At 52.4% G+C, this 22,666-nt stretch overlaps 3 protein-coding genes across 3 annotated transcripts; 1 reads left to right on the top strand and 2 right to left on the bottom strand.

The window, feature by feature from the left end:
- Positions 1-8,039: 8,039 nt before the first annotated feature.
- Positions 8,040-10,180, bottom strand: LOC147412922 (olfactory receptor 10AG1-like). The gene is made up of 3 exons (XM_086480798.1): positions 10,112-10,180; positions 8,722-8,774; positions 8,040-8,640 (listed from the first exon to the last, which is right to left on the bottom strand). The coding sequence occupies exons 1-3, from the start codon at positions 10,178-10,180 to the stop codon at positions 8,040-8,042; spliced, it is 723 nt and encodes a 240-aa protein (XP_086336924.1).
- Positions 10,181-13,513: 3,333 nt separating this feature from the next.
- On the bottom strand, positions 13,514-14,533 carry LOC147412921 (olfactory receptor 6E1-like). Its single transcript, XM_086480796.1, has one exon. It carries the CDS (start codon positions 14,531-14,533, stop codon positions 13,514-13,516), a length of 1,020 nt encoding a protein of 339 aa, XP_086336922.1.
- A 6,923-nt stretch (positions 14,534-21,456) lies between these two features.
- On the top strand, positions 21,457-22,422 carry LOC147412920 (olfactory receptor 14C36-like). The gene has a single exon (XM_086480795.1). It carries the CDS (start codon positions 21,457-21,459, stop codon positions 22,420-22,422), a length of 966 nt encoding a protein of 321 aa, XP_086336921.1.
- Positions 22,423-22,666: the final 244 nt, after the last annotated feature.

The following is a 22,666-nucleotide window of genomic DNA, read 5'->3' as shown; positions in this document are numbered from 1 at the left end:
TTGCGGTGTCTTGACGTGGCATCACTGCTCAAAAAAGGAAAGGAAAGATTAAATTTAGGACAGACTCCTCTGAGCGTAGCCACTCCACTTTTCACAACAACACCCCCAACTGAGATGCATTTCCTTCCTCTGCTTTGTGCTGGCTGACTGGGGTGAGGAGCAGCACCTCTGCCCGTGTGCTGCTGAGCAGTCAGCTTTGCTCTTCTGCACTGGAGACATGGAGCTGGTTTGTGACAGCTCCGACGTTCACAAGGGCTGTCAGATGTAATCCACCTGTCATGGAAAACTTCAGGCCCTGCACTCATGACTCTCCAGAGCCTGGGCTGCAGAGCAGAGGCTGAGCATGGCCTTATAACAATTGTGTCTGATTTTCATTTTCCACCATCACAGCTGGGGAGTGGTTTTTTTCACAGTGGAAATCCTCATTTGTATGGCTGATAATGTGAAGAGTCTTGAGACGGGAGAGGCAAAAGGGCAGAGCTCTCTGTGCCTTAGGGCAGAGGCAGGAGAGCCACAGGGTCCGTCAGCCTCTTTCCCACCTGCCCTGCGCTTTCGCTCGTGCTGCCCTGAAGATGACTTCACGCGCCAACTCCCCTTGAAAAAGCCCCACACGACTGCACTGGTACGGGAGCAGGGGAGCCCTGTGGGAAAGGGCAGCTCTGTGAACTCTTGTGTGCCCCAGCCCAGAGATGGAGTTGTGATGGAGAGAGCAGAACACGACCTCCCCCAGAGAGAAGCAAAGGACCGTGAGAGGGGAGCGCTGACCCCCACGGAAAGGCTCAGCACTGCCCAGGATCCTACGGGAGAGCTGGGCCTTTCTGGGGGCAGCTCGCAAGCCCAGCAGGACAGGCACAGCAGGCAGTCGGGGCTCCCACAGAGGAGATGCTCCAAGGAGAGGGGCAGCTCCTTGCCCAGCAGACAGCACCCACAGGACACCTCCAGGGAAGGACCAAGGGAGAGCTGCCCGCACGTGCCCTCCCCCAGGGCTTCTTTGCACTTTCCCCCAGCCCCTGCCCCTGCCTCTGCTGCCTGGAGCTGATCCTGCCGGCAGCTGCTTCTCTGCCCCCACCCCTCCTGCCTGCCCCTGCTCCCACAGCCCATCCCACCCGCTGGGGGCTCAGCTCTGCCCTGCACACCCCTCCCGGCAGCAGGGCCCTGCCCAGGGGCAGCTCCCTGGGTGCAGGCTCTGATGGGAACCTCCGAGCAGCCCTGAGGAGGCTGCCAGAGCCATGCTGGTGCTGTCTGTCAGCCACGCTGGGCTGGTTTCCGATACTGCCTGGTTTCTGCACCTCTAAGAGGAACAGATGTGGCATTTCAGTGCCTCCTCCTCAACTGAGGCACAAATTTCTCAGTCCCATCGCCCACCCAGAGCAGAAGACTAACAGGGTCCTTCCCTTTCAGGTAGCCCCTGCCTTTCAGTGCTTCTGGAAAAGTCTCCTGGGAATGTCTTGCACTGCTCTGCAGCTGTCAGCAGCCCTGACCCACACAGCTCCCTCCTGACAGCAGAACTCTGCCCTGCAAGGGGTGGCTCCTTCCACCCCCAGCTTCCCCTGCAGCACCCTGGGAGCTCCCCGGGCAGGCTGAGAGCTGACCCTGGCAGGTGGCAGAGTCCCTGCCCCAGCACACAGCTCCTGGGGGACAGGGACCCTGATCAGAAGGACAGCCCTGGGCACCGCTGGCTAAACACCCACACGCACACCTCCACCACCATCCGCAGCAGAAGGCAGCCTCAGGCCCTGTCCCTCTCATGGCGCAGCAGGGAAGCCCTGCTCTGCAGCACCTCCTCCTCCTCTAGAGCACAGAAACTAAGAGAGTCCTCCTGACAGATCCCAGGAACTGTCAGATGTACCAGGTTTAGCAGAGCCCTCCAGGAACTGCAGCTGCATCGCCCTGCACCCAGAGACTTACCACACAGAGGGCTGGGAAGGTTCCTCCCCCCATCAGCTCTCAGCATCCTCCCAATCCCAACTGCCTTTAAGCTCTCCCAGCCTTGCAGGTCTCCTCTTGTTGCCTGCAGGCAGCACCCCCAGCCCTACTCCTGGGCAGAGCTGTCTCTCTGCAGCGCTGCTCGCTTGCCAGCAGCTCCCTCCATCCCAGGAGCCCAGCCCAGCTCAGCAGCAGGGGAGCAGCCCAAGGCAGCCCTTTCTCTGCCCCCTCTGGGCTCCCTCCAGCTGTCCCTGGGGCTCCAGGGGAACCTGCTCTCAAACAGGCTGAAGTCAGCACTGAGGTTCCCTCCCTCAGCTGGGCAGAAATACTTCTTTCTGCTGGTGTCATTGCCCTGCTGAGAGACAGACTTAGGTCTAAATATCAACTTTTCATGGAAACATAGCATCATTTAGGTAGGAAAAGAACCTTGACATCATCAAGTCCGACCGTTAACATAGCACTAGCAAGTCCACCAGCAAACCATGCCTTTTAAGTACCTCCAAGGATAGTGAAGCAAGCACTTCCCTGGGCAGCTGTTTCCTGCCCCATCCTTAGGCAGGACACCCAGACAGTCACAGGGTGTCCCTGCTGAGGGAAGGGATTCAGCCGAGTGAGTTGAGGCATCTCATCCCGGGAGAGGAGCCCTGGGGCTGGAAGGGGACTCAGCTCCCTCCCACGCACACCACAAACCCACAGGAGGTGGATTCCCCTGGCCTCTCTTCAGGTCTGCATGAAAGAGGCACCTGCATGGGAGCTCCTGGTCTCAGCTCCCATGGTAATGAATGGCGATGGAGGCCAGGAGGGTGGTGTTCAGATGCAGATTTCTGGTGACACTTGAGGTGACAGAGGTGGTCAAAGGTATGGGCAGGTAATAGAGACAGATGGAAGATATGTGCAGGCTGATACAGGGACAGGACAACATCTGGGGGCCTCTTCTTGCAGGCTCTTGGCACTTTCCTTTGGCCAACTGCAATGGCAGCTGATGCCCCAATAAAGGGCATCTGAACCTGTCCCTGTTGTGATGTTCAGGGTGGCCTGTAGAGCTGTTCGTCTGATGGGATGGAGTCATGTGCCACAGGGAGAGCTCAGTGTCTCTCTTCCTCCTCTCCATCTGGTGGACTTACTAGATCTTCACTGACTGCATTGGCAGTTGTCTCATGGTCAGCCCCACGTTGTGTGACACGATTCAGAGCAGCTACTCAAGTCAAAGTTCCAGTCCAGGCCCACAGAGCTACCTGAGATGCCAGGGCTGGCAGAGGAGTCAGAGGTCCTACAGGAAAAGCAATTTTCATTCAGGGAAGGTGTGTGAGAGACACCCCTGATGGCACCTCAGAGAGTGTAATTTGGTGTTTTGTGCCATTGATGGTTGCCATCAGTCAGAGGCATCAATCAGCAGATGCCACCAAAGAGGCAAGGTCTGTCCCTTCTTTTATCTAACAGCTGCCGACATTGGGGGAACATAAAGCGCATCACAGCGGGGTCTTTACTCACCCCCTGACCATTCAACCAAGGAAGAGCCCAAGCATTTTAACAGTGTGCCTGGAGACATCTTGCCTTCAAAGACAGCATCCCCCAGGCACAGCAATGGCCCATATCAAAACTCAGTTGAAACCCAAAAGGTAATTCAAGGGCACCAAGACGAGTTGTTGCTACATCAGGAACAGTTGAAGAAGAAACAGAGATCCTACAGGACTACTCCTAAATTAGATAAGAATACGTGTAGATGGATCTGGGATAGTCTGTCCTCTTTGCTGCAGTTACCACCAGCAAGGTCCCCCAGGCCTTTGAGCTGTGAGGCAGGACTCTGGAGGAGAACAACCAGTGGCGGATGGGGATCAAGCCAGGGGTCCCTTAGCAAACCACACCCTTTCCAGTCCATGGGGCTGGACATGTTGCATCCAAGGGTGCTGGTCAGCTCATGAGGATGACTAAGCCCAGCCACCCCCAGCAGTGGGCATTCCCCATCTCCATGGCCTGCACGCAAGTTGGAAACATCTGTATCATCCCTGATATGCACAGGAGGGGCCTTCCTTCCTGCTATGTTTCCAGTAAAACCCTCCTCCTCCTCCTCTACCTATTTTCTATTGCTGGACAAAATTTTAAGGATTCGATAAAGCCATCAGCAATCTCTTTGTTTCTCACTGACATCCCCCGACGCTCTCTCCCACACCTACACATGACCAACAACTACTGCTCAGGGCCGCTCCCTCTTCAGAAGAGGCCTTGAGAGTTTTAGATCTTCCTGGTGCTTTTTAGAATCTTCCTTGGTGCCTCTAGAGCTCACGGTGAGCTTTCTTAGACACAGCAGGGCCTTTTTGACCGTGTCTTATGAAATGATTGCCCGTCTGTGATTGTGCAGAAGGAGCAGGCCCCGAAAAGCACCAAATCAATCACAACTGATACCGAGTGAAGTGTCAGTAGGAGCCAGGTGAGTTGCCCTCATGGCTGTGGCTTCCTGGCAGGGAGTCTGTCCTGAGAAGGGGATCCAGCCTCAGCCACACTCTGAGAGGGAAACAGCAGTGTCCATGCCACCTGGTGACACAAAGGGTGGCTTTTGCAAGGCCACCCTTCATCTGAACCGCTTCAGAGAGGGACTTGTGGATTGGGTGTCACGCTGTGGATGGCAAATGCTGATTGCATTGGAATCGCCCAGAGGGGCTACCCTGGTGCAGATGGCTCTGCTGCAGAGATTGATGTTTAGGCAGACGGATGCTGTTGTTGTTGTTGGAGATAGTGAAATCACCCAAGCACTTGGAGGAGAACTGGAGGATTGCCACCTCAGTGGCCCTTCAGTGAACTGGTTCCTGTTTGCCATTGTCTCCCTGTCGTGGTGCAGGGTGTGGTGTCAAAGGTGCTGAGCAGAGGAACATAATCCCTTCTTGTGGCTGCGCTCCTGCTCCTACGGCCCAGAAGGCTGTTGCCCACCTTTGCTGCTGGTTCGTATTTTGCCTAATGAAATTCAAGGACTACCAGGGCCGTTTCCACAGAGCTGCTGCCCAGCCACATGGCTCCTGGCCTCTCTCCCTGTAGCCTGTAGTTCCCCTGCTCAGCCCTTGGGTCTCTTTAGAAGGCATGTGTTAGATTCACTTCTTGCTTTCTCCAGTCATGGACACCTTCCAACTGGACCAGAGTAGCCCTGCTGTGGCACTGGCCTGGTCTGTCAACAGCCTTGGCCTCATCCCGCCTGCTCCAATAGGCTCCTAAGGGTTGGGCTGACCTTACCTAAGTAACGCTTGACTTGATCTCCGTCACTGTTGGATTGTTTCTGGGCTTCTGCCTCTTAGACATACATAACTGGAAGACCTTGCTGGTGAAGACAAAGGCCAAAAGTGCCTCAGACCTCTCTACACCTACTCTGAGGAAATTTAGCAGCGGCCACACATTGTCTGCAGTTCTTCTTGAACTGTTCCTGAAGAACAGCTCATCATTGTGCCCTTGAATTGCCTTGCAAGTGTCAGCCTCACAGGAGCTCTGGCTTTTCTAAAACAAAAGGGAGTTCTGAATTCCTCCTTTTTTCGATCCTTGCATCCACCTCTTGTAGGCTTCCTTTTTTTCTGTGTAGCTTCGCTGTGAGTCTCCTGTTCCTCCAAGCTTCTCTCCTGACAGCTCTGCTTGTTGTCCTGACTCTTGGTGCGCACTCTCTCGTGCTTGAAAGACACTGTCCTTGAACACCAGCTATACTGAGCATTGCTGCTCTTCTGTGCTGCTCACATGGGCTCCTGCCCTAAAACTCACAAGGCTTGAGACTCAAAGTCTGCTCCTCTGAGATCTGGCATCTGCACTCTTCTATTCTCCTTCTGCTTGGGAGGGGAGACTCCACACTTACATCTTCGTGACAGACAAGGCTGACACTGGCTTTCACACCCACGTCCAGCGCTTCCTCCTTTGAAAGCAGCAGATGCAGATGAGCGTCACCCTTGCTGACCAAGCTGGCAGCTGTGCTATAAACACCTGTGTCCCAAGCCCCTCCAGAAACCTCCAAGACTGTTTGCATGTTGTTGTGGTCCCCTTCCAGTGAATGCCAGGTAATTCAAGTCCACAAGGGGACTTAAATGTGTTCTCTGCCTCACACCAAACTGTCACCCCTACCAGTCTCTCCTCTGACCCGCACCCACAAAGGCGCACCGAACTTGTTCATCCCATAGAGGAGCTCCACACGTCTAAGAAGCTCCTTCACACAGAGGGCTCCCTCCTACTGATCTTTCTGGCCTCCTGATCATCCTGTACCCATTCATCCCGTACCCACTCATCCCAGAACCCCAGTAATGGGAGCTGTCACAACAGCCCTCTTTTGTTAGGCCCTTGAAGTGGAATGAAGAGATTGCACACACAGCTCCAGCTCCTCCTCTCTGTGCCACAGACCCAGAGCACCGCTGCATGTCTGGGCTGCAGCACCTCAGCTTTGGCACATCTGGGTTGAGAGCAGACTTGCCAAGAGAAACCTGCTACCAGACTCTGAGGTGCCCTGGGTGGTGCCTGCCACTCAACTAGTCTGAATGATGGCGGGGTTCCTGGGCTGGACCCGTGCTGTCCGTGTCAGGTGCCTGCAGTTGTGCTGGGGAGCTCTTGCACCTCCCGGAGCACTATGGGCCTGTATTTGGATATTAAATTGAGGTTCAGCTGCCCTGAATTAGGGCAGGCAATGAAGGAATGCACAAGAGACAACTGCTGTTAGACTCGAAAGACATAGAGAAAATAGAGCTGATGGAGAAGAGAAAGAGAGAGACTTGGCTCTGCCTGTGCCACATGGCTCCGTTTGATCAGCTGAACACCTCTAGAGGATGCCCTGGACATAGGGAATAGTTACAGGTTCTGCCCGTGGTCCTGCCCGTGGTCCTGCCCATGGGCACCTTCTGTCTTTTAAGTTGGTCAATGGAATTTCCCACCAACCTCTAAGAAGATGCCCCCAGATGCTGCCCTGTGCCTAGGAACTGCTCCATCAGAGCTTGCAGTCACCAGCATGCATCTTGGTCACCTCTGGCACCAAATGTGTCACCAAGTGTCTGCGCCTGAGCACCTTCCTCCTGCCCTCCATTTCCAGTAACGAGCAAGGGAGCTGAGAGAAGGAGCTCACGTGCAGGAGCCTATCTTGTGCACGTCTGAACGGAGGCAAGAGGGATCCCCCCTCCTGCGGGTTTGTGGTGGGCATGGGGTGGAGATAACTCCTCTTTTAGCCTTGGGGACTACAGACCCAGGATGAGATGCCTCCCTTGAGACAGCTGAATCCCTTCCCTCAGGCCAGGTGAAGGAGATCCCTCCCTGTGTTTTAGAAGAGTCCAGGAAGACCCACCGCTGAATCGTGAGGTCCAGACAGGCCCCCCTCACTTTCTAAACTTCCTCTCCAAGAGGAGCGTCGGTGCAGCTCGATCCAGCCTTAGCCCCCGACTGCAAAGAAGAATTTGGAGCCTCGGTTCTAGCAGACACACGTGTTCCTGAGCTGCCTGCCCTCATGAGTGCCAGAAGGTCAACTGCCCCAAGGGCGTGTGTGGCTGTGGTGAATACTGGAGAGTCCCTCCTGGGAAACCTTGCCAGCTGGGGTTAAAGCACAACCAACACAAACTCCAGAGGTCTATTCCAGTGCTGGACTCTTCCCCTGGTGATTGGGGTTTCTTATTCTTTATGTCAAGTTAGAAAGCATTAGACAACTACGTGGACGAGATCATAGGAGGGGAACATGACTTTCATGTCTTTTAACTTTTTACAGCTGATTCCACGCTGGGACACTGTAGATAGTCTGTGGGGTCCATCAAGTGATTTCTCAGCCCTGAGGGCAGTCATCCCTTCATCGATTGTTTCACCTTTTGGGCCCCATTGACTACTGACCATCCTTTGAGGATTTCCCTTTAACGTGTGGTTGGTCAGGCACAGCTTGAAGTAGCTACTGGCGTTAAGCTATAGAGGGACACTGAAGATGCTCTGGAGGACAAAGATGTCATGGTGGGGTATGGCGTAACGGGAGGGCCTCAGGAGACCTTTCCCCTTCTTCAGGAGGATGAAAGCCAGGCTGGACACAGGGTTTTGTTGGAGCAAGTACGGGGTGCTCTATTCAGGCCACCATGTACCCCAGGGAGAGTTCTGGTACTATTTGGGACTCTTTTGCATGCTCTGTACTATCACTTTGTCCAGAGGAGTCTCTTCAAGGCAATTCTCACTTCCTTATTCCTCAGGCTATAGATGACAGGGTTAAACATGGGGGTCCCAACTGTATAAAGCAGGACAAGGTATTTGTTGGTGCCTATGGAATCCCTTGACCGTTGCTTTAAGTAGACGACTGTGGCCAAGCCGTAGCAGAGCGTCACCACCCAGAGATGAGAAGAGCAGGTGAAAAAGGCTTTGTGTCTGCCCAGAGCCAAAGGTATTTTCAGAGTTTCCCTGGTAATTTTAACGTAAGACACAACTATGAAGGAGAAGGGAAGGACTCCGAATGCCAGGATGATGGTGTACAGCATCCCTTGGTTCCAGAAAGTGTCTGCACAGGCCAGTGCCAGCAGAGGGGGGAGGTCACAGAAAAAGTGGTGAAGGTGACGAGATGCACAGAAGGGCAAAGTGAGCACCTGGTGGGTCTGTCCTACTTGCACTGGTAAGACAGTCAGCCACGACCCCACCACCAGCCAGATGCAGAGACCCCTGCTCATGATGAGGGCATAGTGCAGGGGGTCACAGAGGGCTGTGCAGAGGTCATGGGCCACGGCAACAAGGAGAAGGCACTCAATGCTGCCCCACAAAACCAGAAAATACAGCTGGGCAGCACAGCCAAGACCCTGAGGAGAAGGGCCTGGGCACTACGAGGGATGCCATAGGAGCCGGTGGTACACGCTCACCGTGTGGAAGTCCAGCTGCAGGTGGGGCTGCAGAGACGGGGCTACGTTAGGGGGTGCGTGGCCACCCAGACAAGGGACCTGTAATCCCCCTTGGCTCGGCACTGCTGTGGTCACATCTGGATGACCAGAGTCTGGCTTTGGGGCTGCCTTGCCTGGAGGAATAGGGAGGAAAAGGAAAGCCTGCTGAGGAGATCTGCCAGGCTGGAGTTTGGAGCCTGTGCAGGGAGGATGAAGGTTCTGGGCTTCTTTAGCCTGCTGAAGTGGAGGCTGAGGGCACTACAGGAGCAGCGTGCACCTGCTTGAAGGGTGGTTTCAGAGCTGATGGAGATTTTCTTGGTAGTGGGAAGAGAAGGAAACCTCCACAAAGTGCAGCTTGGAAGGTTCAGACTGGAGGGGAGAACAAAAGAAATGTCTCACAGAGGGTAGCCTTGTGGTGCAAGAGGTCACCAAGAGGGGGTCTGTATCAGCCTATGGCTTTGTGTTTCAAGGAATGGCCAGCAGGAGTTGAGAGACATGAGGGAAGGTGGAGAAACGGTGGGGTGAGAGCTGGGTGGGAAAGCAAACAGGGTGTCAACAGCCTGAAGGGAAAGAGGGGCAGGCTTGGGGCAGGGTAGGACAGCCTGCAGTAGAGATGGCCAAGGGCTGTAGCAAGGCTGAAAGGTCCAAGAGGCCTGAGGTCTTGGTCCTCTTGGCTAGAGCAGTTGCCTCTGCCAGCGAGGCTGGTGACATGGAACATGGAGGGTGTCAGGATGGGCCTTGGCAGGGCCTGAGGGTCAGGGCTTGGCCTTTCTGCTTCCTAAAGCAAAGTAAAGGGTTTTCTCAGCATTCCAGCCCCCTGCACAGGGCCTTGGCCTGCCTGCAAGCACGGCCTCCAGTGATCTGCTCTAAGGAGGTCCTGGGGAGGCTTTGTCAGTAAGGGCCCTCAGGGGGCCAGTCAGAGCTTCAAGGTACCTCTGGGCTTTGCTTCTGACTTTGACTTCTGGAGAGGTTTCTCCAGACTTCTCTCAGTACCTGGGGGTCATGGAATGAGCCCCAAATGCCCTAATGAGCTGTTTACCTTGTCATTTTCTTCAAGTCTTCAAAACTTGCACAGATAACTGGAGCTATTTCATGGTGTAGTTCAGGAGGAAGTTTTCAAAGTGCATCTAAGAATTTTTTTTTTTTTTTTAAGGGTTACACCTTCTGCCTTTTCTTTCAGCGAAGGGGTTAGAGCAGCATTCTCCAAGTGCTAACGATCCCGAGAGTCTCCTCAGGAGGTCTGGACTGGTCAGAAAGGCATTTTTTTGAGGTCTGACACTGTATGGACAACCTTACTCCTCAACTCCCCAACCCCATAGTTTTCCTCATTGTCCCCTTTAACTTGCATCACTTTTTGTCATATCAGCCTTCTCCACTGCATTCTGCAGCTGGATGTTACAGCTCCATTGCATCATCTCCCGCCTGATCTCCTGACAGACCCGGCTGCACGCGGGCACAGAAGAACTTTCCTGATGTGTAGAGAACAGTGCGGCATGATAAAGTTTCATGAACAATAAAACACACTCTGCAAGCGCATGCTCTGTCCGAGCTGTCTCTAATGAGCTTGAACTTCCTACAAGCGATAATCTGAGGAGAAATATCTACAGTAGGTGGATACAAGATAATTAGAAATAAAGACAATGAAAGAGTTGGCTAAGGACACAATTAGACTGTTGAAAGACAGGTAAGATTTTACTACCTGAAGCTCAAAACAGCAACGTAGGTGAGAGGCATCTGAATGAGCAAAGATTAAGGGGAGGAGGAAACCAGAGAGTAAAGATCTGGCCAGTCTGCATCTGAAAAGATGACTTCAGAAATGGTCATTGTATCCTGAACAGGTGCAAATATCTGAAAGATTAAAGAAATTAGATCCACCATAGAACAGGAAGAACAGTGTTAGTGAACTCACAGGGGAAGATGGATATTTCTTTGGAATATCCCTTTGGAAATGTCATGGGAATGGCAGAGGTCTCTTCTGAGAGAGGACAAACATCCATCTTTGAAAGAGGCCGAAAGTGCATCCCAGGGAACCCCAGACTGTACAAGCTCACGCTGGGGAGGAGTGTGACATCACTGAGAGTCCTCATGGGTGACAGTTCTGAGCACCTGCGAGAGAGTGACTGTCAACATGGATTCTCCAAGGGTCACTCGTGCCTCACCAACCTGACAGCCTGCACTTGTGCACGAGGAGATAAAAAGTGGCTGCCATTTGCCTCAGCTTCAGCCCAACCCTTGCCGTGGTCTCCCTCAATATTCTTCTACCCAAGTCAGGCCATTCCAGTCAGGACGGGTAGAGAAACATTAGGTTAAAACTGCATTAGGGAAAGCGATGCTGGCAGGTGGAGGGAGGTGACCCTTCCCCTCCACTCAGCACTGGTGAGGACACACCTGGAGTGCTGTGTCCAGTGCTGGGCTGCCCAGGGCGAGGAAGTTGCTCATCTACTAAAGCAAGTCCAGCAAAGGGCCACAGAGCTGGTTTAAGGGACTGGAGCAGCTTTCATAGGTGTTAAGGCTGAGAGTTGTGGGACTGTTCAGTCTGGAGAAGGAAGCGTGGAGGGATTTTATTAATGTATAGGAATACTTGATGGGAGGGCATGAAGACCAGGGAGCCAAACTTTTCTTGGTAGTTCCCAGTGACAAGGGGGTGATGGACACAGATATATAGACACAAAATTCTGTCTGAAACAGGTAAATGCTTTTTGACTGGAAGGGTGGTCAACAACTGGAACAGAGTGCCCCAGTGGATTGGTGGAGTCTCCATCAACCGATCTCGACCAGGTCTTCAGCAACCTGCTCCAGCTGGCCCTGCCCCAGCTGGGGTTCGGACTAAATGATTTCAGTGTCTTTAGATGACCATTGAATGTCCCTTCCAACCAAATCTATTCATGAATCTATGATTCTAAAAGCTCATTTTGATGAGGAGTGTGCCATCAATTAGAGTCCTCCTGGGTGACGTTCCTGGGCCCCTAAAAGAGAAGAATGTGTCCAAATGCAGGCAGTATGGACTTAGCAAGGATACATACTGGGACGTACGTGGGGAACACACAGACCTTTTCTGGGTCCTGTTCAATTTAATACCTGTATCCATGGCCCAGAGTTGTCACCGTGTTTAACAAGAACAAATGTCAGATTCGACTCCTGGGATGAAAGAACACCAGTCACAAGTGTAGACTGGGAGAGGAGTGGTTGGAGAGCAGCCCTGCAGAACGGGATCTGGGGGTGCTGGTTGACAGCAGGCTCAAAAGGAGTCTCGATGGTTCCCCATCAGCCAAGAGGGCAAACTGGAAGCTGGGGTGCATCAAACAAAGTAGAACCAGCCAGCCCAAAGAGGGGATTATCCCACTCTGTTCAGCGTTGGTGTGGCCTCACTTTGAGCACTGTGTGCACTTCTGGGCCCCACAATTTTCAAGGATACTTAAGGTGCTCAGAGGAGGGCAACAAAGCTGGTGGCAGGGCTGGAAGGCATGTCCTATGAGGAACGGCTAAGGAGAGTGGGTTTGTGTAACCTGGAAATAAAGAGGCTGAGGAGTGACCTCATTGCTCTCGACAGCTTCCTAAGATGGGGACGTGGAGAGGGAGGGGCTGAGCTCTCTTCCCTGATAGCCTGTGACAGGGCATGTGGGAATGGTTCCAAGCTGCACCAGGAGAGGTTTAGACTGGACATTAGGAAGCATTTCTTTACCAAGAGGGTGGTCAAACCCTGCAACGGGCTTCCTAGAGAGGTGGTTGACACCCCAAGCCTGTCAGTGTTTAAGAGGCATTGGGACAATGCCCTTAAGGACATGATTTATCTTTTGGTGAGAAGTGGTCAGGCAGCTGGACTGGATGATCATTGTAGGCCCCTTCCAACTGAACCATTCTGTTCTATAGAGGTACCTGTACAGGGTGGATCCCTCCAGCGCCTGGGCTCTGACACTCAGTCTCCTCAGTATGAGCCCCTGAGGCTACAGTCCCATTCCAGATGCTGGTACAGACCACCTCAGTCTCACACACACACACACACACAAACTCTGACGTCCAGTTACTCCCGTCTCTCAGTTGCTGGCACAAACGACACAAGGGCTGTCTGACCCCCTGGTCCTGCTCCAGTTGCTGCACTCACACCCCTGTGCTCACAGGTTCACGCAGAGGAGAGATTGACTCACCCAGGAAAGAGTTGGAAATAAAGTTTCATGAGAAGACAGAACAGGTTACACTGGTCGAGGGCCTCCCCTAAACTTCCCATGATAAGTCCTGTGCAATCCAAAAATGCTCCTGCCCTGCATCCCAAAAGGTGTTCTCCACCTCCAGGCAACAGTCCCCTTAGCCCAAGTGGTGATCCAGAAAGCTGCTCTCTGTGACTCGTCTTGATGGGTATCACACCTGGAAACGGGGCTGATGGCTTTCCCAGGGCAGCCCTGGAAGGAGCTGGGACAACTTGTTCATGCCTCAGGAGCCTTTAATCTGGGTTCCCACCTGCCACTGTGCCTCTGTGCTCTTCTTAGTTTGCAGAGAAGGGCTTTTGATGAGCTGGTGGCTCTCCTGGGATGGGTCTGGGAGAGACGAGGCAGGGTATTAGCTGAGCTACTCCTCCTGCCATTGGTAGTGCTTTCTTTGACTGTACAGATGAGCTTCGTATCACTTAGCCTGACACAATCCCAGAAGAACATCAGCCTCCTGAGGCATCTGTGTTTGGAGGTCACATACATACGCACTGGTATCATTTAAGAGGTAACAGCAGGTCATTGGAATCAGTGTCCAGAAAGGCATCATGATGAGGGGAAAAGCTGTACTGTTGCACGGGCAATGGCTTTGTTCAGGGCCAGCATCACAGCCTTGTTTCTAAGGCTGTAGACGAATGGATTTAAGAATGGGTACAGGACGGTGTTCAGCAAAGCTACGATTCTGTTTGTCTCCAAGGAAACATCTTCTGAAGGACACACGTAGAGAGCAATGCAGCTCCCATATACAATGGCCAAGGTGGTGAGATGGGAAGAACATGTAGTAAAAGCTTTTTTCCTCCCAGAGGCTGCTGGAAGGTGTAGAATACAGAGAAGGATGCCCATGTAAAATGCCAGAGTTAAACATAAGGAACCCAGTACGACAAATGACAATAAAAAAGAGTCTAGTTTCCAAAGCAGGCTGGTGTCAGAGCAGGACAATTTGAATAAGGGGGAGTTGTCACCAAAAAAACGGTGGATCCTGTTGGAGCCACAGAAAGTCAGCGCGTGGAGGAGGACCAGACGGTAACTCATGAGTGTGATGCCTGTGACCCAAGCAGCAACAACCAGGCGGATGCAGAGCTGAGGCTTCATGATGGCAGCGTAACACAAAGGCTGGCAGATGGCAACATAGCGGTCAAAGGACATGACAACCAGAAGAGCCAACTCTGTGCAGCCCAGGGCAAAATAGAAATAGGATTGGGCAAAGCAGCTGCTTAGGGAGATTCTTCTCCTCCCAGAAGCCAGGATCACAACAAGTTTGATGCTTGTGGAGGATGTAAACCAGATCTCCAGGAAGGACAGGTTGCTGATGAAAAAGTACATGGGGGTTTGCAGGTGGTGATCCATACACACCAGGAAAATGATGGTCGCATTCCCCATCACTGTTGTCAGGTAGACGAGCAGAAGGACCAGAGAGAGAAATAGCTGTAGTCTTTGATCAAGCCCTGAGAAACCCTCTAGGATGAACTCAGTAACTGCACTTTCATTTTCTGCTCCCATGCTCAATTTCAGTTCATCCTGAGGAGACAGGGACCTGGCAAAAAACAACTGTGAAAATTTCACCATCTGGGTGAATAGTTCTGTCCTTCCTTCTCTGCTGCTTTCCTTTCTTGCAGTCTTGCTATATGACACAGACAGAGACAGTCCTTCAAGCGTTTCTCCCACCCCAATTTCTCTGTTTCGCATTTCAGTGGGAGTCGTCACAGAATTTGTTGTCTGTTTTCTACCCTTTCCAAACACTCACAAAGGATTTCTTTCTCCAGTACACATTTTAAAGAGGTTGTTAGCTATTTCATCCCATTCCTGGGTAATCACAAATTCATTCACTCAGACCTATTGCAAACCTCTGTCACACCTACGTGCCAAACTCTCCTCTTCTATTGCAAGAATACTAAAAAAGCAAAACAAAAGAAATCAAACCAAATCTGTATGTTAAATGCTGTTCTTTCTATTTTTCCATACTTGCCTTTTTGGGCTAGGAATCGCTGAGAATCTGCTGATTTTAAAATAAGTAATATCAAGTATCTCTTCTGTAATCCCCCACTTTCTTCCGTGGCTTCTTGTTCTCTGTTTCTTCAGGAGAGGACAGGGGTGGGAAGGGGGAACAAGGACCAAGTCTGACTTGTCTTCCTTAGTACTCTAAATAGTGACTGAAATTTTCTGTGGTTCCACACAGTCTCATCTGACATCCGCCTGCACTCAAATGCAGTTGTTTCCAAACAGCTGCTCATTGCTATTACCCTCAAATGTCCTGACCGAAACGCAGAGCAAGGGTGTCTGGAAGAGATTTGTAAGCTTTGTTTTACATGCCAGTTATAGGCTGGGAGGACCCAGCCTCTAGTGTTTTCTCTTGTCTCCATTGAGTATAGAGGGAGCCTCTGGGAAACAAGTTCTCACAGGCACCTGCAGCACAGTCGGTGACACTCACTGTTCAAGTCTCAAATCTCGGATGTACCCAGTTATTATTTTTTAAACTCAAAATACAAATCTAACAGAAGGAAGCACAAGAAAAGTATACATAATAACGACCAATGTTTTTCCCTTCATCTATACCGTTGTTTTTAGACATAGATAGGAGCAGAGCAGATGAGACCAGACACAGGATGATTCACAACGCAAGGGGAGGAGAGCGAGGGGAGGAGCTGGTGGGTTTGAAGCAGTGAAACAAAAGTTCTCCACAGGCTGTGTTGTCCCCTCAGGCTCTGTCCCAGGGCAGAATGGGTAGCATTAGGCAAGGAGCAAAATGTGAAGTTCATTGTAGGGTGGTGCTCCACGTTGGCATGACATTTCATCTTGGGGCTCAGGCTAGTCTTACATCCCAAATGCCCGGATTGTTCTTTGCCTCTAGTCTGGCACAGGGGAAGCTCTGCGCTGGGTTCGCCTGGAAAAGTTTCTGAGGTTAAACCGCTGGCTGCATTTGAGCAAAATCTCAAGCTCAGTCACCCCCAGCAGTTTGAGCGTGGTGAATTGTTGAATCAGAGGTTGTCATCCCGGTTTCCATTTTCTAGGTCAGTTCACACACTCAAAGGCTGGTGTCTTCTTATTCTGTTGGGTAACACCTAAATTATCTAAAAGTATTCTTCTCCTGAAGGCACCTCCTTAGGCGAACCTGCAAATTTGCAGACAGATTCTGTTCAGGCCCTGCATCGCCAAACACGCAGCCAGCATGAGAGACACAGAGTGAAGAAAGAGAGGATGTGCAAGAGAAGGATATCCAGGTGAAGAAGGCCTTATTGTGGCTTTGCACAGAGGTTATCCTCAGGATGGTGCCTATCATGGAGGCATAAACCACAGCAGTCCATGTGAACGAGCTCAGCAGCACAGCGGAGGAGAGAGCAACGCTCCTGTTTCATAGTAGATGGTGCCCGTGCGGGCTCCTCTCAGCAAAGGGATGATGCCCCAGAAGAAGCAGTCTCTGCACTGGGCACAGAGGGTCTGGTGGCACACAAGATGGTGAGGCTGAGCATGGGCAGAGGAGCCATTCCCCAGCAGGTGAACACGAGACCGGAGCACAAGCAGGAGTTTGTAAAGACAAGAGCAACGCGAGGGCTTGCAAATGGCCCTGCAGCTATCGAAATACGTCGCAACACCTCGGTTAAACTCAGCCGTGCCCAGGGAGACAGAGAATGTCTGCGGCTCGTGAGCAGCCACAGAGATCTCTTAGTCTGCAACACGGGACTGACAAACATGTCAGGGGGAAGGACCAAAGTGAACCAAATCCATGGGTCAATGCTGCAGGGGATGCAAGGCCCCCTCATGACCTTCACCCCAGATGAGCCTGAGAGGGGAATGGGATGGGACCCGCTGTCTTCCCAGCTGTGTATGTGCTGCTGCTGGTGTGGTGGCTTAAAAGGAGAGAAGGGATGGAAAGAGTTAACAGGATTGAGGCAGCTCCTGCCCTGAGCCTTGAACAAGAGTAAAGGAAGAGAACAGGAAAGTAAACGGGTGCAGACCCTTAGACACGAGAAGAACACAAACCTGCAGGACAGCAGCCAACGGGGCTAGCGGTAGTGGCCTGTGGACAATGCCTGTACACCAACCACAGCTTTCTTAGTGGCGCGTATACTAGTAGAGAAACTTATATAATGATGCTGTAGCAAACAGTAAAGGTCTTCGATTCATCCTCGATCGGAGTCCGTGCCCTCAATCTCCACAAATGGCGCCCGAACAGGGACTTGAATCGCGCCAGTGAGCAACCGGTGGAGAGCCCAGCAGAACGAATAAAGCAGTGGATTGAGAGCTGCCGTCCGGACAAGTAATCACCTAGGAAAAAAGGTGAGCGGCTGGGAATGTAACTTAAGGAGTAGCTGATCCGGTGGCAACCCCGTTGAACTCCCCAGGCTGCTGAAAGGAAGCAGGATCGCGGAGTCACATCAATCTTCTCTGCAGGACAGGGGTGAGCAACGGGGCAGAATGGGTACCTCTGTGTCTGGGGAGGAAAAGACTGTCATGAAGAGCTAAATAATCTGAAGGAGCAGCTGGATAAACAAAGCAAGAATCTCAATAGTTTAAAAAGGGAATTGGAACAAAATGTGCAGGAGAGAGAGGCCAAAATTGAGTCCTAACTTAAGTGTATCTTGAAGTGGGTCACGATCGCAGTCCCCGGAGTGGACTCATGTACTATCTATTCCCCTGAGATATGGGACGAATTTCGCCCCAAGGCTTGGGAAGAGGGGGACTTGGAAATGTTGCGTGCCTTGCCGCTTAAGTACAGTTGCCAGATGGACCCCCTGGAGTACCCCCTCTCCGAGTACCCCTGGTTCCATGGGACGCTGTCACGGCTGAAGGTGGCTCAGCTGGTGCTGGTGGCGGCACCGGCTCCCACGGTGTCTGCCTGGTGTGGCAGAGAGAGACGCTCCCAGTGAGAGCGTCCTCCTCTTCAGCTGCCAGGGCCGGCCGGCCCCAACCCCTGCGGCCCCGACACCCATGGCCTGGCTGAGCACCTCCCATTGCCCACCCCCGGCGAGGAGGAAGGAGGACAAGGACGATGCCGAAGGCTCATGGCGGGGGAAAAGGGACCCCCGGCATCACACCTGGGGTCACACCGAACCCTTCCCCCTCCCCCCAAAAATGGATCTCATCCCCCCACCCCCCAAAAAACAAGCTCTCCCCTCCCCTCCAAAAACACTGCAGTATGGACCTGCCCCTCCCACCTTGGTCAATTTCGGGGGGGGGAGGGAAGTCTGTTGCTAAGAAAATTGGGAAAAAAAAAAAGAAGGAAAAAAAAAAAGAAAAAAAAAAGAAAAAAAGAGAGGAAAAAAAAAGAAAAAAGAGAGAAAAAAGGGAAAAAAAGAAAAAAAAGATAAAAGAAAATATATAAAAGCCTTTGACAGATTTCTAGAAGTGGATTCCTGCTAGCTAGGAATAGTCTGAGTTACAGGGGCTGAGCTTGTTTTCCTGTGTTTGCTTTACTTTGCCTTGGTCACGTGTGTTTCCTTTGATCTGTAACTGGTCACTCAGAGCGAGCACCAGTGCAGTTGTTCTACAGAAGCCTGTGTAATAGTTGGGCATGTCACGCTGCAAAATCGTACAGCTATTGGTGTTTTGCTTTTAGCACAAGTCATGGATGTGAGGATTTTGAAGGAATGTGTTGCATGAATTTATCAGATCACTCTGAGTCAATCCCTAAAAGTATCCAGATGCCAAAGGACGGAGTTCTCAAGCTATGGGTTGATGAAACATGGAAATGGCTGAATGAGCTTTTAGAGGGATGGGGTAAAAAGGTAGTTTGGAGGATGTGGAGAAAATTGAAGAAGGCAAAAACAGGGTTTCAGGAGAGCAGAATTTGACCTTCTGAGGGACCTCCTTGGAAAAATGCCATAGGCTGCAGCCACCAGAGAAGACAGGTGCAGAGAGGTGTTTGATGCTCAAGGAACTCCTCTTCATGATCCAGAATGTTCCACCTTGACATGCTGGAAGTCACATAAAGGTGGCAGGAGGCTGGCACGGCTGAGAAAGGAGCTGCTGGCTAAAACCAAGCATGAAGGGGAAGCCCAGAAAAGGCGGCAGCTGGCTGCCTTCCAGCCTCCTTGGTTCTGTGATTCTGGGAGGAGAGGGACACTCCAGAGCTCTTGGCAGCACTGCCCTCTTGCCAGGAGCTCCCTTCGTCCCAGGCAAAGGCAAAGGCAAAGTCAAGGTCACTCTGATGCTGAGGAAACCTGGGGGTGTTCATGAAGGCTACAGGTCCTGAGATCCAGCCTCTGGGAAGGGAGAATACGTCCCTCAGGTGTCACTCAGGCCTCTCCTGGGGACAGTCTGATCTGCACGGTGCAATGGCAAGCGCAGGTGTGGGACACTGTAGGACATCCTGTGGTGGAGACGCTCAAGGGCTCTGGCAAGAAAAAAAGCCCCCAAGAGAGCCGAGGGCTTTCTGCCCTTGGCTAGGGCTGTTGTCTCAACCCCCAAGGCCTACCAGAAGACCCCTTCACCTTACGGCACCAGCACCTCAGTGCCTCTTCAGCCCACCCAGCACAACCCCAGAAGCAGAGGACCTTGGCCCTGCCCTTGGCACTGCACATCCCCACATCACCCTGCCCCAGGAAGAACCCTGAGGAATGGCTGAGGGACAGGGTCTGCCTTGCAGGGGCTAGGGAGTCAGGGCTTGGACTTTTAGCTGGACAAAGCACTCCAAGGTTTACTCAGCATCAGAGGCCCCTTCACCTTGCCATTGCCTACCTGTCATCACTGAATCCAGGTTTCTCCTTCAACCAGCCCCCAGAGAGGCTTTGTCAGTAACGTCCCTCAGTGGAACCCATGAGTGCTCCAAGAAACTTTACAGTTTGCATCTGACTTTGACTCCTCAAGAGGTTTCCTGAACTTCCCCTCAGTGCCTGGGTTTCACGGATGTGGCACCAAAACCACCAGAGAGATCATTACAAAGTTGTTGGGCTGTTGCTCTGCTGCTGAGCTCGTCTGGGCTCCTGGGACAGAGAGAGCTCCTAGCAAGCAGGCAGAGCTGCAGGGAGACAGCTCTGCCCAGCAGCAGCTGCTCTGCAAAGCGCAGCAGGGCTGAGGGGGCTGCCTGTGGGCACCAAGGAGAAAGGAGCGGGGCAGAGAGAGGTTGAAGGCAGGGGAGAGGGGGAGGATGGCTGAGAGCTCACTGGAGGAGAACTCTTCCCAGCCTCTGACACAGTAAGTCTCTGGGTGCAGGGTGATGTGTCGGTGGCTCCTTGCAGGATCTGCTGAATGTGTCCAACCTCTGGGATCTGTCTGTGATGGAGAAGAGGAAGCCGGGCTGCAGAGCAGGGCTTCCCTAGTGCAGTGTGAGAGGGACAGGGCATGACGGCTGCCTTCTGGTGGGGATGGCGTGAGGGTGTGAAGGTGGGTGTGCACCCGGGGGAGCCCAGAGCTGTCCTTCCAAGCAGGGTGTCTTCACCATGGGGCTCTGTGACCTTGGGCATGGACTCTGTCACCAGCCTACATCAGTACTCATCCTGCCCCTGGGAGCTCCTCATGGAGCTGTGGGGAGAAGCTGTGAGTGGAAGGACAGATCCCCAGCAAAGATTGATCTCTTCTGACATATAAACCTCTTCCTTGTGCAGAGAAAAGGGACTGAGAGCAACCGGCCTGGGATGTCACCAAAGTGGAGGTGCTGTGTCTGCTGTGTAAGGAGAAGGCTTTCCCGAGTGCCAGCTGTCTTCCTCTCCTGTTCCCCATTTGCAGAAGGATCAGGGTATTGCTCTGCATTTTTTTCTCCAATTCCTGCTGCTCCTTTTCTTGCTTTTGGAAGGTCTGGGTTGTGGGGGGAGTGTTAGGCATCTCAGATGCATTTGAGTCACTGATCCTGGGGGGCTGTGGGCAATGCAGTGTGTGGGACTTGGAAACAAGTTGATCCTCCCTACAGGAGGTGCTGGGCACTGTCTTTCAGGCACCTGAGAACCTCCTTGAGGTGAAGAGCTTGAAGTGTACTTCCCCTGTGCTCAGAGCAATTCAGCAGGGGAGGGTGGGAACTCAGTGACAGCCCCATTCTCCCCCACAGGAACGCTGCTGTTATCATGTCTGGAGAGAGCCTGGAGACGGAAAATGGGGGTCAGAAATGTTCTGTGTTGGCCGTGAGTTATTGCAACCCAGAATTTGCTGTTCATTACAGCAGAGTTGGAAGGGCTGGGTCCCTCCCTGGGTTCTTCCCTCTCAGACACAGCAGGTCTGGGTGCTGACTCCATCGCACTGGAATAAATAGGGACAAATGTCACACAGTCACTGAGGCAAATGCCTGTCACTCGACTAAAGGCACCCACTGCCAGGAACACCTACCAAATGAACGGGCTGTTTGACACCACTGCAATAGCACAGGTCTGACTTCTCTGGAGCCCATGGGCAGAGCCCCTGCACGTCAATCCTGCACCTACAAAAAGGAACTGACCGAAGTTCCTCTGAGAAAAAGAAGTCATTTTGTGTGTTTTCTCTGAGAAATGGCATAAAACAGGCTTAGAAAAAAACTGTCAATATCTTCTCCTCTTTCAACAGTCCCCTATTCCTGCAGCGAAATAATGTCCAATGGGAGCTCCATCGTAGAGTTCCTCCTCCTGGCATTTGCAGACACACGGGAGCTGCAGCTCTTACACTTCTGGCTCTTCCTGGGCATCTACCTGGCTGCCCTCCTGGGCAACGGACTCATCATCACCGCTGTAGCCTGTGACCACCGCCTGCACACCCCCATGTACTTCTTCCTCCTCAACCTCTCCCTCCTTGACCTGGGCTTCCTCTCCACGACTCTCCTCAAAGCCATGGCCAATGCCCTCTGGAGGACCAGGGCCATCTCCTACTCAGGATGTGTTGCCCAGGTCTTTCTCTTTGTCTTCTTGATCACAGCAGAATTTTATCTTCTCACTGTCATGGCCTACGACCGCTACGTGGCCATCTGCAAACCCCTGCACTACGGGACCCTCCTGGGCAGCAGAGCTTGTGTCCACATGGCAGCAGCTGCCTGGGGCACTGCTTTTCCCTATGCTCTGCTGCACACGGCCAATACGTTTTCACTGCCCCTCTGCCAGGGCAATGCTGTGGACCAGTTCTTCTGTGAAATCCCCCAGATCCTCAAGCTCTCCTGCTCAGACACCTACCTCAGGGAGGTTGGGGTCATTGTGGCTAGTGTCTGTTTACTCTGTGTTTGTTTTGTGTTCATTGTGGTGTCCTACGTGCAGATCTTCAGGGCCGTGCTGAGGATCCCCTCGGAGCAGGGACGCCACAAAGCCTTTTCCACCTGCCTCCCTCACCTGGCCGCGGTCTCCTTGTTTGTCAGCACTGGTATCTTTTCCTACCTGAAGCCCCCCTCCATCTCCTCCCCACTCCTGAACATTCTGCTGGCAGTTCTGTACTCGGTGGTTCCTCCAGCAGTGAACCCCCTCATCTACAGCATGAGGAACCAGGAGCTCAAGGATGCCCTGAGGAAACTGATGACTGGTTGCTTTGCAGAAGCAGCAATGAACTGCTCATCTTCCCCTGCATGTCACTAGTAATGGAACTCATTACAGGCCCAGCCTCTCTTTGGTGGGTTGTTTGATTTGGTTTATTTGGGGTTTAGCTTGCTCGGGGAGTATTCTGTCTCCAAAAATGTTGCCATTCTTCATCCTATTTCTATGTCAGTCTCTGCCTGCCTTGTGTGCCTCAGAGACTTTGTGTAAATAAGGAGCTGTGCTGTCTGCGTGTTTAAACCAAATAAAGGACCCTGCACCGACTTGTTTGTCTGAGTTCCTTTCT

Source organism: Leptosomus discolor, unplaced genomic scaffold, assembly GCF_034619465.1.
Source record: "Leptosomus discolor isolate bLepDis1 unplaced genomic scaffold, bLepDis1.hap2 HAP2_SCAFFOLD_35, whole genome shotgun sequence".
Lineage (NCBI taxonomy): Eukaryota > Metazoa > Chordata > Aves > Leptosomiformes > Leptosomidae > Leptosomus > Leptosomus discolor.
The sequence above is the reverse complement of the archived record's forward strand: the minus strand, read 5'-3'. Positions and strand labels throughout refer to the sequence as shown.

What these genes read in the sequence shown, in the direction of transcription:
- LOC147412921 (XM_086480796.1), bottom strand. Translation starts at nt 14,533, where the DNA reads ATGGTGAAATTTTCACAGTTGTTTTTTGCCAGGTCCCTGTCTCCTCAG.
- LOC147412922 (XM_086480798.1), bottom strand. Translation starts at nt 10,180, where the DNA reads ATGATGCAATGGAGCTGTAACATCCAGCTGCAGAATGCAGTGGAGAAG. An exon ending in CTGATATGACAAAAAGTGAT is followed by an intron (nt 8,775 to 10,111) that starts GCAAGTTAAAGG and finishes CCGTCTCTGCAG; the next exon opens with CCCCACCTGCAGCTGGACTT. An exon ending in GTGTACCACCGGCTCCTATG is followed by an intron (nt 8,641 to 8,721) that starts GCATCCCTCGTA and finishes TTTGTGGGGCAG; the next exon opens with CATTGAGTGCCTTCTCCTTG.
- LOC147412920 (XM_086480795.1), top strand. Translation starts at nt 21,457, where the DNA reads ATGTCCAATGGGAGCTCCATCGTAGAGTTCCTCCTCCTGGCATTTGCA.